The 16,167-nt window shown below is 42.8% G+C and overlaps 2 protein-coding genes across 10 annotated transcripts in view; one reads left to right on the top strand and one right to left on the bottom strand.

Moving 5' to 3' along the window:
• daam1b (dishevelled associated activator of morphogenesis 1b) overlaps positions 1-4,407 on the top strand; it is an 83,473-nt gene extending 79,066 nt beyond the window's left edge. For all 4 annotated transcript variants that reach the window (XM_072682849.1, XM_072682864.1, XM_072682840.1 and 1 more), the window contains 4 exons: positions 420-480; positions 622-753; positions 2,219-2,389; positions 2,842-4,407. In XM_072682849.1, the coding sequence (XP_072538950.1) occupies positions 420-480; positions 622-753; positions 2,219-2,389; positions 2,842-3,054 (577 nt within the window). In that variant the 3' untranslated portion in view covers positions 3,055-4,407. The remainder of the gene's footprint in view (positions 1-419; positions 481-621; positions 754-2,218; positions 2,390-2,841) is intronic.
• A 3,456-nt stretch (positions 4,408-7,863) lies between these two features.
• l3hypdh (trans-L-3-hydroxyproline dehydratase) lies at positions 7,864-15,247 on the bottom strand. Of its 6 annotated transcripts, none has more exons than XM_072696655.1 (11): positions 15,129-15,247; positions 14,886-14,950; positions 14,707-14,782; positions 14,491-14,616; positions 14,101-14,189; positions 11,118-11,219; positions 9,539-10,024; positions 9,202-9,371; positions 8,962-9,084; positions 8,708-8,845; positions 7,864-8,276 (listed from the first exon to the last, which is right to left on the bottom strand). In XM_072696655.1, the coding sequence occupies exons 7-11, from the start codon at positions 10,017-10,019 to the stop codon at positions 8,151-8,153; spliced, it is 1,038 nt and encodes a 345-aa protein (XP_072552756.1). In that variant the 5' UTR covers positions 10,020-10,024; positions 11,118-11,219; positions 14,101-14,189; positions 14,491-14,616; positions 14,707-14,782; positions 14,886-14,950; positions 15,129-15,247; the 3' UTR covers positions 7,864-8,150. The 6 variants fall into 6 exon arrangements, with proteins under 6 accessions (XP_072552756.1, XP_072552747.1, XP_072552763.1 ...); XM_072696646.1 differs by having other exon boundaries at positions 14,101-14,179; XM_072696662.1 differs by having other exon boundaries at positions 14,101-14,179; positions 14,491-14,561.
• Positions 15,248-16,167: the final 920 nt, after the last annotated feature.

Here is a 16,167-nt window from a genome sequence, read left to right as displayed (position 1 = left end):
GATTGAGGAGAAATTTTGAAACATTCCTCCCTGCAAATGTGTTTCAGTTCAGTAGTATTTCTGGAATATCTTGCTTTACCTCCCATTTCAGCTCCTTAACTGTTATTAACACAAAGCTTCACTTACTTTTTTTAGCCTGCACTGTGGATGTTTACTCGCTGTGCTCAGTGTTTGTGTGTTAGTGTAAATGTTTGTACAGAAAGCGGGAGAGTTCCAGAGTTGACTTGCTTTCTCTTACAACTGCATTTCCTAGGGACTTCCTAAGGTTAAATAGAACTATTCTCCTCATCTCTCACTGGGTATCTGATTCAAACACTGCCCTAATGGTTTTAAAAGTGTGCTTTTATGTGATATTTACTCTCAGTAATCAAAGCAACATCATGCCTTCTCCTCTCCTGTTCTCTTTTACATTGATGCAGCATGACCGAGCTTGAAAAGGAGATCAACAACCTACGCAGTGGCTTGAAGAGTGTGGAAAGTGTAAGCACTTATCAGTCCTGCATGTTTCCAGTTATCTGCCCAAACATCAGTCCTACTGTACTTTCATACATCTGTTTCTTGGTTCTCAGAGCCTATTCACTTCTCCCCGTGAGCATCTCTCTGATCTTTTATCGCATACAGGAGCTGGAGTTTCAGAAGAAACGTCCTCAAGAGGTGGGGGATAAGTTTGTGTCTGTGGTCAGCCAGTTCGTCACACTGGCCAGCTTCAGCTTCTCTGATGTGGAAGACTCCCTCAATGAAGCCAAGGAACTGGTGAGTGTACACACACACGGCTGTTTCTGTGTAAGTGCGCATGCGTGTGTGTGTGTAAGGTGTCGAGTGAGAGGCGATGCAGAGCTCCCTGTGCTTCCTTCAGAGGCCAGCTGTGGAAACAGCCCGTGCTTCTGCCTGCTGTATGCAGGAGCCGACCTCCGCCCTCTCACTGTGAGCACTTCCTATGAAGTGACCCTGGCACTCTGCTCTGCCCCTGGGGGCCCTACAGGACGTAGAGGCGGAACAGGACACGCAGCTAATGTTGGCTTTGAGTGCTACGTCCGTGCTGAGGGAAGAACATGTTAGGGTACACTGTAGACACCCTAAGCATACAAGATTGGGCTGGCCCAAACTGAACTTTATGGGCTTCACATACTTGTTTGTGGTCAAGAATCCAAATAGTCTGTTCTCTAAACAACCTTTAACCTCAATTTTAAGCCGCTTCACTACTGCAAAATACATCCAGCAAATGGCAATGGAATCATGCAGTGTTGTGAAAGTGATATTAAGAAATGGGAGGACGGACGGAGGGGGGGAATGGAATAAAAACTTGAAACATGCCCTTTGGTTAAAGCACAAGCTGCCCTACGGAGGGCCTGGCCCATATGGCAGCGATAAAGGCACATCAAAGACATTGTGGGAAGGTTTAGGCCTCTTCTCCTGTGGAGAGGAGGCACGAGGCTTTGTCGGTACCACAGCAGAGTCCCCTTTCTCTCTGTGCACACACCCCCCCCCCCCCCCCCCCCCCCCCCCCCCCCTCTCAGGCTGTAATCAGCCACCAATAAAAAGTAGCTTAACTAGAGTGCTCTGAACTGGGCTACCAGTAGAAGAACGTCAGCAGTGCGTGACAGGGATCATTTACTGCAGCTTCATTAAACCCCTACTGAGTGTTTTCTTCTGCTTTACGTGTGCTCTTACTTTTGGTGCCACTTGCTTAAAGCAGGCCAGGTTTGGGGACACTTGTCAAAACGTTGTAATTCAAATGGGGGGAAAAAAAGAATTGGCAGATTGTATAACAACATATTAAAGACTAGGTTTATTGTGTGAAGGGTCATACGACAAGATAATTGTAATGCCACTTTATGAATAATGACATTTAATAATGCCTAAGGTAATTTTATAGGAAGTCATCAACACCTTTTCAAACTAATATGAGCTTTTAACACTACACCTCAAAACCCTGGGTGGGGTAGATGGTGCTCTCTCAGGTGTGAACGGGGTCCAAGTGTGCTCTCACTTCTTTACGTTACACATATGTTCCTCATTACTGAATGTGTTTCATGTTTTTAAATAATAATGTATTGTATTGGAGTGTTTACTGTACTCGCATAAATACAGCGTTCACATTTACTTCACAGTGTTATCTGATCTTTTGATCCGTGCTGAAAACTGTCCGTTCCAAGATAATCAAACCATGTGTAATGCATGTAATGTGTAACGCTCATCTTGCTTTCATATTCTACAGTTTTTGAAGGCGGTTAAGCACTTTGGTGAAGATTCTGGGAAGATGCAACCTGATGAGTTCTTCGGGATCTTTGACCAGTTCCTGCAGTCCTTCACTGAGGCTCGGCAGGAGAACGAGAACATGCGCAGACGCAAAGAAGAGGAGGAGCGGCGGGCACGCATGGAGGCTCAGGTGAGGAACTCCACCCATTCATGTCCACTAAGAGGTGCTGAGACTGATCATACGAGAATTTATGCAAAAAAAAAAAAAAAAAGATACATCCACATGCCTCTAGTCTAGTCACACATGACCATGTAAGTTAGAGGCTAGCTATTCCCTTGTCTTAAGTTCACTGGAAAAACTGTATCTTCCAGCAAAAAGCAGATGACTGGGCAGCAAGCCTGTAATTACTTTGATGTCAAGAAACATGTCATTTCTTTTGGGCAGTTGATGGGACTGATGAAACATCTGCTCTTTACACAGTCCAGACCCATGGTAAAAGATAACATGAATCATAATGGCCATAAACCATAATTCAACAGCTATTTTTAAAAACCTAAGCTGTGCAATTCCAACTAGAGTCATAGAGCAGTTTAGCTAGTTGCCACGCTGTGTCACATTCTGCTCCTCTCCTCCTCTCGCAGCTAAAGGAGCAGAGGGAGAAGGAGAGAAAGGCCCGGAAGGCCAAAGAGAATGGAGAGGATGACGGGGGTGAGTTTGATGACCTGGTGTCAGCACTGCGCTCTGGTGAGGTGTTCGACAAGGACCTGTCCAAGATGAAGCGCAACCGCAAGCGTATCAACAGCCAAACCACGGACACGGGCAGGGAGCGGCCCATCACCAAACTCAACTTCTGAGCTAAGGCCGGTTTGGCCGGTCACAAAGCTTCATTACCGAGCCACACAGCTTTGATGACGTTACCCCTCATCTGAGGCCCATGCTCTCCAAGCTATGCTCTCCACAAGCGTTGTGTTACTGAACTGGACAATACTGCCCCAAAGTGGTGGACAGTGGGAGAGCACTCTATTAGACATATGGACACAGCACATGAAAGAGTGTATTGGCCAGCAGAGAGAGTGTGAACCCCTAGAGGGTTTGTCCACACATATTAATGAACTGAAATGGGGCACCTGTCACAAAGTTGGGGGGAAAGAGACTTTTAGAGATTTTAAGAAGACAGCTGCCAAAAAAAAAACACCTCATGCAGGTTTTTATTTCATCTTTTTCATGTGGACTAACTTGGTGCTGGCGTACTGAGATTTGTGACTCCCAAGAAAGGAAAAAAGGTCAAATCTGGATTTGACTTGAGAAGACCACAAAGCAGAGGCACACACTTTCATTTTCCATAGCAGGTTCTCTCCTGTTCTTCCACACAAGCTCACGTGAAACCAACACAGAGGCAAAAACTCTTCATTGACTTAATGTTGAAACACAGCATGCAGAGTTACAAAACGACAACGCCATTCCATGCCGAGGACACATGCAGACTTTTCCCACCAATATACGACAAGAATAAACAGACCCTGCTGGACTGGTTGATACCAAGCAGATATAATCTGTGTAGTTCAGTCTGGTCCCAGATTAAGCCTAACCCTGGACTTAAAAAAAAACAAAACAAAAAAAGAATTTCCAACGGAGACTCCATTGACTGTGTAAACTGGTCCAGAGTAATTCTTAATCTAAGTCCAGAACACTTGTAAAGCAACTTCACAACCATGTTTTTTTTCCCTTTATTATTAAGGACCGTTTTTATATAGAGTGCTTTTATTGAATTACGGTATGTAAGGTTGTGGGTTACTTGTTACATTGCATTGTATGGAAAAGCATTGGATATCAGACACAGGCTGGCTGACATCATTTTTAAAGCTAAGTTAGCATTAGGCCCAGGCCCACGTCGTTTGAAACACTGTGGGTGTTCGGTTGTGCAGACTCTATGCATTCATGTTGTTGGGTCTTTCTGTTTTGAAGACAGTCATGTGAAATGTAGACTTATTTAAAACGAAACGTAAATAACCAAAACAATGCAATACTCTCTCCATCAGCTCTTCCTTCCTTGCTGGATTTGCTCCAGTCTTTTTATTCGCTGTCTAGATTTATGTTGTGACAAAGTTTCCTTTACAATGTGAGATGCCTCCATTGGACTTTTGTAATTTAAAAATGCCTTCCATTGTAAAATGGATCTAAAAACAAATAAATGGGAGAAAATTTGACTTTTCTGTGTTGTGATCATTGATGCCTTAAACCAAAGGGATGCCTTCAAGTGTAAATGCATCCGTCTCTCCAAGACCAGTACAACACACACACCTCCCCTGGGATGTGATCAGTGTCTGTGAGGACCATGATTATGGAGGGTGTAAAATTGTGACAGCAACCAATTCAAGCGCAAGCAGATTTGCATATTCTGTCTCACACAGCACATCATACCTGGCTCACACTGCAGGATTTTTTAAAATCCTAACTGATGTTGAAAATGTGAGAGGCCTCACACATTATGACATTTTTCACAGATTTTTTGATCATTGCGGGTCATTAGATTCTCACAATCTGGCCTGAAAGAGGTTCTCCCCTGCAAACTGGGTGGTAAACATTCTGGCGGATAACAGCAAAACCATTGCCACACTAGTGGTGAGAACTTTCTGCTCAGAAAGAGCCAAGAAAAAGAAAAGGATGTGAATGAAACTGCTTTTAAACCGCCATGCTTTTAACACACACACACACACACACACTCACTGACGAGTCCCGTTCAGCTCGGCTCTCTTGGTTGACAGTTTTTCAGGCATGAGGTCAAAGTTGCGTTTGTACTTTGTCCACCCCACACTACAGGATACTGAGTTTGTACATTTTTGTTTTACGGTCAGGGTGGCCCAAACTGCTCCAGGAGTAGATGGGACGGCCGATAGGATCATAGACTCCACACACACTGCAGGATAATCTGACAAGATCATAGTCAGTCTGATTGTCCTCGAACGCCTCAAAATCACTCAGATTATTCTGTGGTGTGGGCCAGTCATAACTGGAGATGCATTTCACTGCCTAATGTAAACACGTAGGTCTAAAATTGTATCAGTATACAGTCCAGATACTAGTCACATGAAGTGACCAGGTGTAAAAGGGGGGTATTTAATCACAGTAAAACTTCAATGTGAGAAACTCACTAAACTCATTAACCCTCTAGAAACTGAGGGCATTCTTCTTTCTCTTAAATTGGACTTTAAAGGCACTTGCATATAAGATAATACCCCCATGTTTTATATTACAATCTTCAGAACAATCTCACCTAGAACACTGAGTGAAGAGATATCCTCAAACCCTGAACCTGAAAAATTCAGATTTGAGAAATTCTTCATTTTCTGTAAACCACACAGTTACATAAATAAATAAATTATTTATGATGCTTAAAATGTCTTTACCCGAGTCTAGCTTAACAAAATCAGATTAACCACTAAATTAATTAATTAATAAAATAGTGTAAATTAACGGCGAGAGGCACGAGAAGAGTTTGAGTGTCCATTGGTCAGTTTCACACTAAACATGGACAGACGCACAAATCCACCAATTACAGACGAGAAGCAGCTGACGGACACACTACTCCACCAGTCAGACACGGCAGGAGGCAGAGACGAGTGTCTCGTCACGTACGATCTGGCAATGGGACGCAATGGGCAGGGCGGGCCGTATTACTGTATCGCTGCATCGCCACAGAGATATTAATAGAAATATCAAGGATCTATAAATCTTCTCATGTTGGCGCATGTTATATTTAAAGAGCCCCCCCCCCCCTTGTGTCTTTATGTTTTGTGTCTCATTCAAAAAGTTCTCATAGCTGAAATACGTGCAATATGATCGGCTAGCAGGGCTAGGGCTAAATTAGATGGCTGATTAGATGGCGATCAGTCTGTTCGTGTGACCTCAGTAAATTAAAAAGGGTGTTTTTTTGCAGCTGGTAAAATTAGTAGAATTTTATATTTGGAAATATACATCTTCCAGTTCAGTGGTTCCCAATCCTGGTCCTGCAGTACCACTAACCAGGCTAATAAGCTAATGTGCAAGCTCTACCTGAGCTGAACTGTGCACCTTAGAGCAGGGGGGCTTCAACATACAGCACAGTGGTACTCCAGAACCAGGATGGAGAACCACTGCTCTAGTTTGCAGTTCTGTATAAAATGAGTCAGTTTAGGACCATCTGCAACCCTCCACCTGGAAAGCTACAGACAAGCAGGTTTCAACTCCAGCCCAAATCGAGCCCCCCCATTCAGCCAATCAGGGATTTCCAAGGCAGCTCTCCAGGACATCTTAAACCAACCCCTGCATTTCAGTTTCACCATGTCAAAAATCACAACGCGGTTGAAACACAGCCCCCCTCCTTTCAGGACACCATAACGGGGCCATGGCGATCTTAGGTAAATTAAAGCAGTCATGTTTAGCACTGTGCAGCATGCCTCTGCCATGCAGTGACTTATTCAGAGACTTCACCAGGTGCTGAGTGTCCTCAAGCCTCTAACGCAGCCTTTGTGAGGGGACGTGCTGGTGCTGGGCGCTCTCACCTGATCACAGTCAGGTGCGACTGATTAGGGAGGAGCTCCCAGCCCCTTTTAATGGCCCAGCTCACACGCGCGCGAGAAAGGGAGAGCTGACTGCCAAGTGCAGACAGCGTGCTGGAGAGGCGAGACAACCACAGGGTAGTGTTACAGCAATAGTGGTATGTAATGCTGTGTGTTTTTGTGCAAATGTGTAAATAAAACTCTTGTGGCTTCACATAGTGGTCTGTGCATGTGCTTTTGGGGCTTGTGAGGTTTTCCAGCCATGTGACTCAGTCGATTCCTGGGCTCCATCTTCAGCTCTTGCTTGTTTCTGGACTGCATGCTCAGTTGACTTTAAATCAGGTGACTGGCAAGAACTCTGTTTTACCTGGGAAAACACTAGTGTTGCTTTAGCAGTGTGTTTGGGATCTTTATCTTGCTGTATGATGAACTGCCTAATGAGTTTGGAGGCATTTACTGGAACTTGAGCAAATCAGAGTCTATTGCCTTCTGCAGTTACATCAGTGAAGGTAGTATGCTTTGGATTGTTGCTCCTGCCATCACTCTGATAGTGGTTAATCTCAGCCTCATCTGTCCACAAGACCTTTCTCTAGAATTCTGCAGCTTTTTTTTCACGTTTGCAATCTGTAATCTGGCCATTCTGTTCTAGTTGTTTGCATCTTGCAGCAAAGACTCAGACCCCTTCTAAATGCTGCCTCACAGACAATTGAGGATTTGCTAAAGAAGATTCCGCTATGTTGAAAGTCTGAGCTCATCACTGCACATACATTGTGAGTACATGTTGCACATTGCCTGCTAGTGGATGCTTTAACTTCAGGAGACATGGAATATTTATTTATTTATATAATCTTACATTAAAGTATTAGTCACTATGATTAATATAGCTAATAGCTACAGTTCATAACCACCTTGCCCACCCCAGCTATTTCCCCAAACAGAAGTGATGCATGCATTTTTGCTGATACTGCATGAATGTATTTTAAAAATATATATATATCTGGACCCCAGCATGTTCACAGAAGAAACATGGAAAAGTACCAAATATATTAATACACAAACAGCTGGGAACTCCTAGTAAAAATGGTTTGTTGATTGACCGTGCAGAGGACACAGCTTCACAATTTCAGCACACTTTTATTTGCTGATAATGAATAGAAAAACAAGCCTGGTCACATATGATTATTTCATTATTTAGCTTATTTAGAAAACCACCCCAAAAAGTGGTGTGTACAACATTTTATGGGACATTATTTCTTCTTGCATTCAGCAAATAAACAAATTGTGCTTGTGCTTCAATTACTGTCACTTCAACATATACTAATATTTTAAACTGGGCAGTTTTTTGCGTATAAATGGACAGACAGAAGTATTTTCCCTCAGAATCATCAGATGCTGGCTTAAACATTCTCAACTCATCTGAGAAGGAAGCCATCCTTAAGGAGGTCACTGTTCTCCTGAGTGAAGCTGGCCACTCCGGTGTAGTAGGCATGACCCGCAACTTCAACCACTACTGCCTTGAAGTCTCCACATGTGGTCTCCTTTAAACACAGGCAAGTTTACACTAGTAAATATACTGAAATGGTGTGCTTAAAAAAACACATTCACACATTATGGACAAAATATGTTCACACTGGAATTCAATATTACAATATTTTCCAAATATTATGGTATCAGATTGTATTTAAAATGTCATTAGTCTAAATCTAAATAACTTGGGCATAATACTCAGCTCCCCTAATGTAAATTAAATCTATGAACATATTTGACTTGGTTGCTTGGACTGGTTTGTTCTATTTTGCTTCTCTTTAAAAGAAATTTTATTTTGGTATTAGTGGTGTATTTAGCACCACTGAATCTAGAAAATCAGTATTGTGTGACACAAATACCCGCATGCTGATTTAGATGACACACTGCAGAGGCCCTTCTTTCAGCAAAATTGAGTGACGTGTAAGGCTGAGTTGCTTGGTACCTGTACTGCTTTGCCTGTAAAGATAGCTCCTGTGGTACCACTTCTAAAGCTCCTGGTTTGGTGCAGTTGGATCAGACCTTTGTGGTACTGCAGAGCGATGCGAGCTGTCACACCTGACCCAGTGGGGCTCCTGTCCACCTAAGAGCACAAAACATCAGCCTGGATAGATGGTAACACTGCAGTGGAACATGAAGAGGTGACTCAAAAATATATAAAAGTATGAAGACAATACTGTATGGAGAAGCAAGTCTCACCTGAGCATCAGCAAATACACAGATGTTGGCTGTGGGCTCATCAGAGAAGGCATCTTTGCCATCGGTGAGAATGGTGCCATAAAGGAAAGCGAGATCATCACTAACAGGATGGTGCAACTTCACCTGTTAAATAACACACTGTGAATTCAGAAGTAAGGCTTTTGGCATATTTTCCCTCATGACTACTCTGTAATGTAATCATATGCTGTAATGCTTGTGCTCATGCAACTGTGCCTGTACCTGAGATTTGACAGCACTGGTCACGGCCGTTGCCACATCCACCAGGTCTCTGGTTCTGGATTTATTGACATCCATTCCAAACCTTTCAGCATCCACAAAAGCATACAGAGCACCTCCATAGCTTATGTCTACTGTGATTTCACCATATCCAGGCACAGTTACTTTCACGTCTGAAAAGAGACACAAGAATAACATCAGGGGGAGGGGGGGCTTAGCAAATAATGTAACATTTAGTTAAAGAAAGGAATACTCTGTAGAAGCCTTCAAGTGTATATGGTTATAAATAAACCCTCCTTTCCATCTCAGGCTGGCAGGGGCTGTCTGTCGTCTTTATTACCTGTGGCAAAAACAAAAGCTGGGACACTCTGGAATCTTACGGCTCCTGTTTTGCCACTGGAATACTCCACAAAAGCCTTCACCAAGCCACAAGGACAGTGTATGTTTATTTGGGTCTCTGGTGATGTAGGGGCTTTAACCAAGCCGTAGTCTACAGCAAAGCGCCCCAGTGCAATAACCGCATGGCCGCACATTGTGCTGTAGCCCTCGTTGTGCATAAACAGAACCCCGAGGTCTGCTTCTGCTATTTCACTTTGGACCAGTAAGGCTCCGTACATGTCATAGTGACCACGGGGCTCAAACATCAGTACTTTCCGAAGATGGTCTAGATGTTCTCGTGCATAGCGCCGTTTGGCAAGGACAGTGTCCCCAATCACGTCTGGATAACCGCTCATGATGATGCGCAAAGGTTCTCCTCCAGTATGCATGTCCACCACTGACAACACAGGTCCATCGTGAGGAGGAAGCTTTGGGAACTCCATTGGTCCTTTAACAGATCAGAAAGACATGGTCAGAGACCTCAAGTGCACTTTTCTGGTCATTCTCAAAAAGCTGACTTTCCTTAAAACCAACTTTGTGGGGACCAGAATCTGTTTATTTTTACTAAAACCATTCCATCCCACTGGCTACAGGATTAACTGAACTTTTGTTTTGAGTGTTGTTTTAAAGCATGTATGTGAGAAAGATAATGTCTAATTCAGAGCTCTATAAAAGAAAGTAAGAAACATTATAATAGTTATAATAGACATCTCTAATCTCTCTTGTCTATATTCATGCTATTTAATGGTTTCAACATACTACACAACTTGTAGAGTCGTCAGATCGCTCTACTGTTCAAACTACACAACCAGATCTATTGTAATTGTAAATGTTGGAGTCGCTGTGGTTTGCACACTACATGACTGTTCAGCGACAGCAGGTCACACATTACATGACCGCTCCAGGAAAAAATCACAGACAATCTGTCTGTTGAGAAGTGACTGAGGATGATGCGATACTGTGTGTGAGTTTTTTATTCAGAAAAACATGGATGTGGATGTAAAAATATGGGTGAAGGAGTGAGGTTGGGATGTGAGGCCAGCAGGAATTGTCTGTTCTGTAGAGGGAGCTGGAAGTAAATCTACATTTTTGCAGTGAAAACCAAGGTCCTCTCTCCTTGCGTTCTCATAGGCTGGAGCGTGACACCGCACTCACTGTCAGTCATAACCTGGTTGTGAGCAGTGTTGCCCATTTAACAACTTTTTTTTTTTTTTAAGTGACTAGTGATAAATCTAGACTCTTAATCTGGTGTTATTGGAGACTTTTGGAGACTCTGAGATGAACACACATGTTCTTCAGTTTCTGCCCTCAGCAGCGGTAGTGCCGCGAGCCCTGTCCCACAACACTCCCAGTGCTCACAGTCAGAGGAGACCCACACCGCTCCACGTCCACACTGCAATGAACTGCGCATGCCCAAAGCCGCCGCTGGTGTAAATATAAATGCGCCTTCAGAGAGACGCGAAAACAAACCTCTGCATTTAACTCACACAGTCTCACTCACTCTCACCTCCACGCTAAAAAATAAAAAAATAACTAAGTACCTCTGCCAAAGTGTCTGTTTTAAGGTCACTTTGCCGGTCCAAAGCCCGGATAAAAGGAGGAGGGTTGAACGTAGAGCAGCAGTTCCACCTCACATAACAGTCCTTTGGATTAAACAACACAGGGGAAAATTGATTTGTGTTATTTATTAAAAAAATTATTTATGTAATGTGGGTCGAGACACAGCGTTATTTGGTTATTTGGAGAAGTGCTGGCCTATTTTAAATGCAAATAAATAAATATTTTTTCATTTATTCAGAGATCGTTTGCAGTTTTAACATATTTAAGATGTTTTTATACACCATACACAAGCAAATGAACGATTCTGCAAATTAGAAGATTTGGCGACTTCTAGGGCAGCCAATAGCTACTTTCCTTACTGAGGAGTTGGCACCACTGGTTGTGACACTTTTCATACTACAGGTGTGTACAGATTTCCCCTCGCCGACAGATCCAGATATTTAACATGCTAGAGATAGAGATATAGATATATATATATATATATATATATATATATATATATATATATATATATATATATATATATATACTCGGCGAGTGCTGAGAAAAATGAGTGGGACTAAACTGTTAGTTTGGGCTTCTCTCCCCACCTCTAGCTTCAAATCCCGTGTCCACCTCCAGACTTTCACTAACTCACCACTGCACGTCCACCTCCACCTCCACCGACTAACTAGAGACCTGCTACTGACTCTCTGCACGGACGAAAAGCTGGTAGTTCCACAAATGACCAGATTAAAGCTGGATCCAGGAGCAACGCGGTTTACCGCTGGACATAAACTTCAGTGAGACAATATGTGTCTACAGTGATCACCATTTCTAGACCTGCACGCCTGACACCGAGAGAAAGGACCCTTACCGCCACCTGCTGTCCTGGATGCAGAGTGGACGTTGTGGATCACCACAGCCCACTCCGACCTCTAGAGGACTACCTCTGTATGACCTACCAGTTTGTCCCATGTTTCCTCTTGTGGTCGTTTCACAAATTCGACCAGAAAGTGAAAATGAACGAAAAACATCAATACAGCCGACAAAGCAACCCCCTCCCCTCTAAATCCGGGTCGAGATTAACGCTCGTGTGCGTGTTTTCGGCGGAGCTGCTTCCCTGGGTGTAAACTATGCGAGTAACTAATACTACTGCTGGATTAGTTATCCTAGAACTAACTAATCGCGTTCATTTAAATGCTTTAAATGCTTTACTGCACGGACATTTACTTATTTCACACTGTAGTTTCTCTTATACTGCACTGCTGGACATCATCTGTGTTTCTGATGGACTGTGATATCGACCCTGTTCTAACTCCAGTATCATCGATGTCAGTATATATCATAGGTAGTTCATAAGCTATTAACCATGTCATCTAATTAACCTAATTAACACCAGCCTAAACCTACAGCTATGACGCAGCGCCCCCCACTGTTCCATTGGTTAAAATCGCGCACGTGATTAATTGCCCATCTGCGAGGCTGTCATACTTATCAGCCACATTCAATTTATTCAATTATATTTATCGATTTAAATATTACTGATCGTTACTTAGAAGGTTTTATCTTTTAAACGCGTTGCTATTAAATTAAATGTGGATCACATATCAGCAAGTTCAACGGTATAATACTGTTGTTGCTACGCTGGCATATGAAGCTGATACCAACAGGTAAAGCTAGCTAGCTATCGTGCTCTTGCTCTCTGCTATCGAGCTACTGCTAGCTCCCTTAGCGTGTGTTAGCTTGCTAACAGATATTAGCGTCAGTTATCTACGTCGTATCACCCCTGAAACGTCATCCCTCTAGACTGTTTCATTGGGTGAAATTGTCCACGTGATTAATTGCCCATTCACGTCTGAATGGAAATATATATTTTTTATTACTGTGTTCAGTAACAGCGTCGCTATTTATTTTGATTTTTGTGAGCAAGACCAGCACATAAATTAATATAATTTAGGGGGGGGGGGATTAGCATAACAGCTAATATGGTCGAGGAGAATGAGCTGTGTAACCTCCAGCTATTTGCGCTGATACTCCCCGGGTGAACTGGTACAATACCCCTTGTACTCCTAATATGTTAACGCTTAAAAAACACAGCATTAAATATGTCCTAGTAAACAGTCGCTTTGGGTCGTTGCTCACTGTATTAGGACCTAAATGGTCCTTCTGCAAGATGACGTCAGAGGGGATAGGCTGTGTCGCGACACCACTAATAGCTGGCGTGTCAACATAGATAGCTAGCTAACTACTGCTAGCAGCTTGCTAGCTAACGCAATCTCAAACTAATTCGCCAAAATCATCAATAAACTACATGAACATTAAGATATTAACTAAATTAACGTTAGCCATGAGTTACCTAACCACTGAGCTCAAGAGAACGATCAGCTAGCCAGTGCTAAGCATTTTAATGAGTCCGCTAGCCTAGCTCGTGCTATGTTAGCTAGCTAGCTCAAACACATCTAGTGACTGGTTCTTAACAAATGAAAAAAACTTGAAAAAAAATCTTACCTTCTAACTTCATTTTAGAATAAATTCCTTTATTAGCTATATGTCTGCAAAAAATGAATTTACGGTGTTAACGTTTGCTAATGCTTCTATTAGCTTGCTAGTGCTAGTTAAAAATTATTCTAATAATATCACAGAGGACTGTAAAATGAACAGTGCCTATTGGCGAATATTTGCCATATTATGTCCCATAAATAATATCTATACACTTTTATGTGTATTGTAAATGCCCTTCTGGAAAATAATTATAATAACATTAATATAAATGAACATAAATAGAGCTTTCTCCGTGTTTCCCAATGGCTACTGTAGAAGTCCTAAAATTGCTCAGTGGAAGGTTGTATCTACCAGATGGTTATAATAAAACTTTGGATATCACACAACAATGACGAGTTATCCACAAACACTCCCAAACTCGTGTATCATTCAGAATTCAGATCACTGGCTGTTCGAGTGCAGTTTAGAAGGGGTACGCACAATATTTGACAGTTTCCAACAAGACAGTCTTTCATCTTCTCTGTTGTCTCTTTTTGCACTCCTCCAAGGCTTTACGCTGCTGCAACCACCTACCAAACACACACAAGCACAGCCACAAAGAGTTATTATTGAATGATCCTCTCTTTTCTACGCAGTCGTCCAGTAGCCCAGCGTGCGTCCAGGAGTGACTGTCCACTGAGGCCATTGTGAAAGGCGTCACCACATTACTGAGAGGGACCGGAGAGCGATTGGTCAATTTGTCCATATTGGTCTTCCAGGTGAAACATCAAGGAAAGGGTTATTGTAATTGATGTGCTCTTGTTCACTCCTAGACCAAGTTTAGTGTTAATTATCCATGCTGGTCTTAAGCGTTGATAAAGTGAGACTGACCTGCCTCTCATCCTGGAGAATCTCACTAGGCCTGCAGATGTCCTGCCCTCACTGCCTCTCTCTTTGTCTTGCTGTGTGAAAGAGGAAACGTCCACTGAGTGCAGTGTGAAAGGGGTCATCACATTACTGAGAGAGAAAGAATATGGTGGAGATGGAGAGGAGAAGCATCACTCATTCATTATTAAAATTTATGGGTGAAAGTCTTAGTAGTCTTACTAGTCTTGGGTGGCGGGCAGCAGAAAGAGCACGATTTCTGCACCAGACTTTCCATCGTTCCTCCAGTGTGTTTTATCTGTAGAGAGAGAAAAAACACTCCATTTAGAATCATCATCAGCTTCATCACTACTACACTTCTACAGATATCAGTATGATCTTCATCTGTTTTAAACACCAACCTGGTGATAATATCCATAGCCCAGGAATCTGCAGCTGAACACCAGCTCTTCACCATGCAGACTTTCTGAAAATAGAAGAAAGCAGTCAAACCTCTCTGTCTCCCTTTCACACAGGCAATGGTACAAATGAGCTTTACTTGATATTTGAGCCTCAGATCAAACTGGTGAGGAACTGATGCTTTCTGTAGAAAAAGAACACTAAAAGAAGACTGTATACAGCTATGTGAAGGAGGTGGGTCTCACATTAAGGATTTCCAGCAGCATGATGGTGGCTTGGCCCATGAGTGTGGAGGCACCTGTACAAACAGCAATGCAGATCAACTCCGCCATCAGAAAAATTGAGTCCTCGTCCCCAAGAGCATCTTTTCACTGATCTGCAAACATAAACAGACAAGAAAGACCTGCAGGATTTCAGTCATTTTGGAGCCATTTGGAACCATGCTTTACCAAGTCATATTCTACCAGTTTGCTGTGTACAAGGATAAACACACTGAATAAAGTCTTCTCATTGATGGGCTGCAGCTATGTGTTCCTTACCGATTTCCACAAAGTGACACTCAGTTCCCTAAATGCCTTTCTTTATACAAGCTGGTGCAGTGCTCAGATAAACAGACAAACCTGAACTATTGACCTCTGCAGACAAAACCAATGGATAGTCATTTAAACACAAACCCAGACACTAGTCTTGCAACACTGAGATTGTCATATACTTCAAGGATACTGGATTTAGGGAGGTCTCTGCAGCTTTTGAGGGTCACAGTCAGCACCCCTGCCTGTGGAAAAGAGAAAGATCAAGAGTGTTTCATGAACAATAGACATGTTTTAGCACCATTCACTAACACACTGAATATTAAGAAGACTTTCCACTATAAAGCATTAATCCATATGGAGAAGGACACAGGAAAGCTAAGACCATGTAGAATGCTGAAAGGGAGATGGATTTAAAGGAATGGACTGGCTTCCAGTTTCATTAAACTGGCAAAAACAAGTCTTACTCAAAAAGAAGCACAGGGCTCAAACAAGATACACAAGCTCTGCACTCCTAAATTCTCCTGAAGCTCACCTTGATCATTACTGCTGTCCCTTTGTCATGGCCAGTCTCCACCATCCCAACCTGAGCCTGTGGCACGTCTTCCTCAGAAGCTCCTTCCTGAAGCAGATCTTCTTACTTCTGCTTCATCTCAGCCTCATATTCCTGTTCTTCCCCTCTCTGTGTGTCCATCTCTTCCCTCCTTCATTTCCTCCACCTGTCTTTTCAGTTCCTCATCTCTCTCTCTCTCTA

This window comes from Salminus brasiliensis, chromosome 1 (genome assembly GCF_030463535.1).
Source record: "Salminus brasiliensis chromosome 1, fSalBra1.hap2, whole genome shotgun sequence".
Taxonomy (NCBI): domain Eukaryota; kingdom Metazoa; phylum Chordata; class Actinopteri; order Characiformes; family Bryconidae; genus Salminus; species Salminus brasiliensis.
Note: the sequence above shows the minus strand (reverse complement) of the source record. Positions and strands in the feature narration are given on the sequence as shown.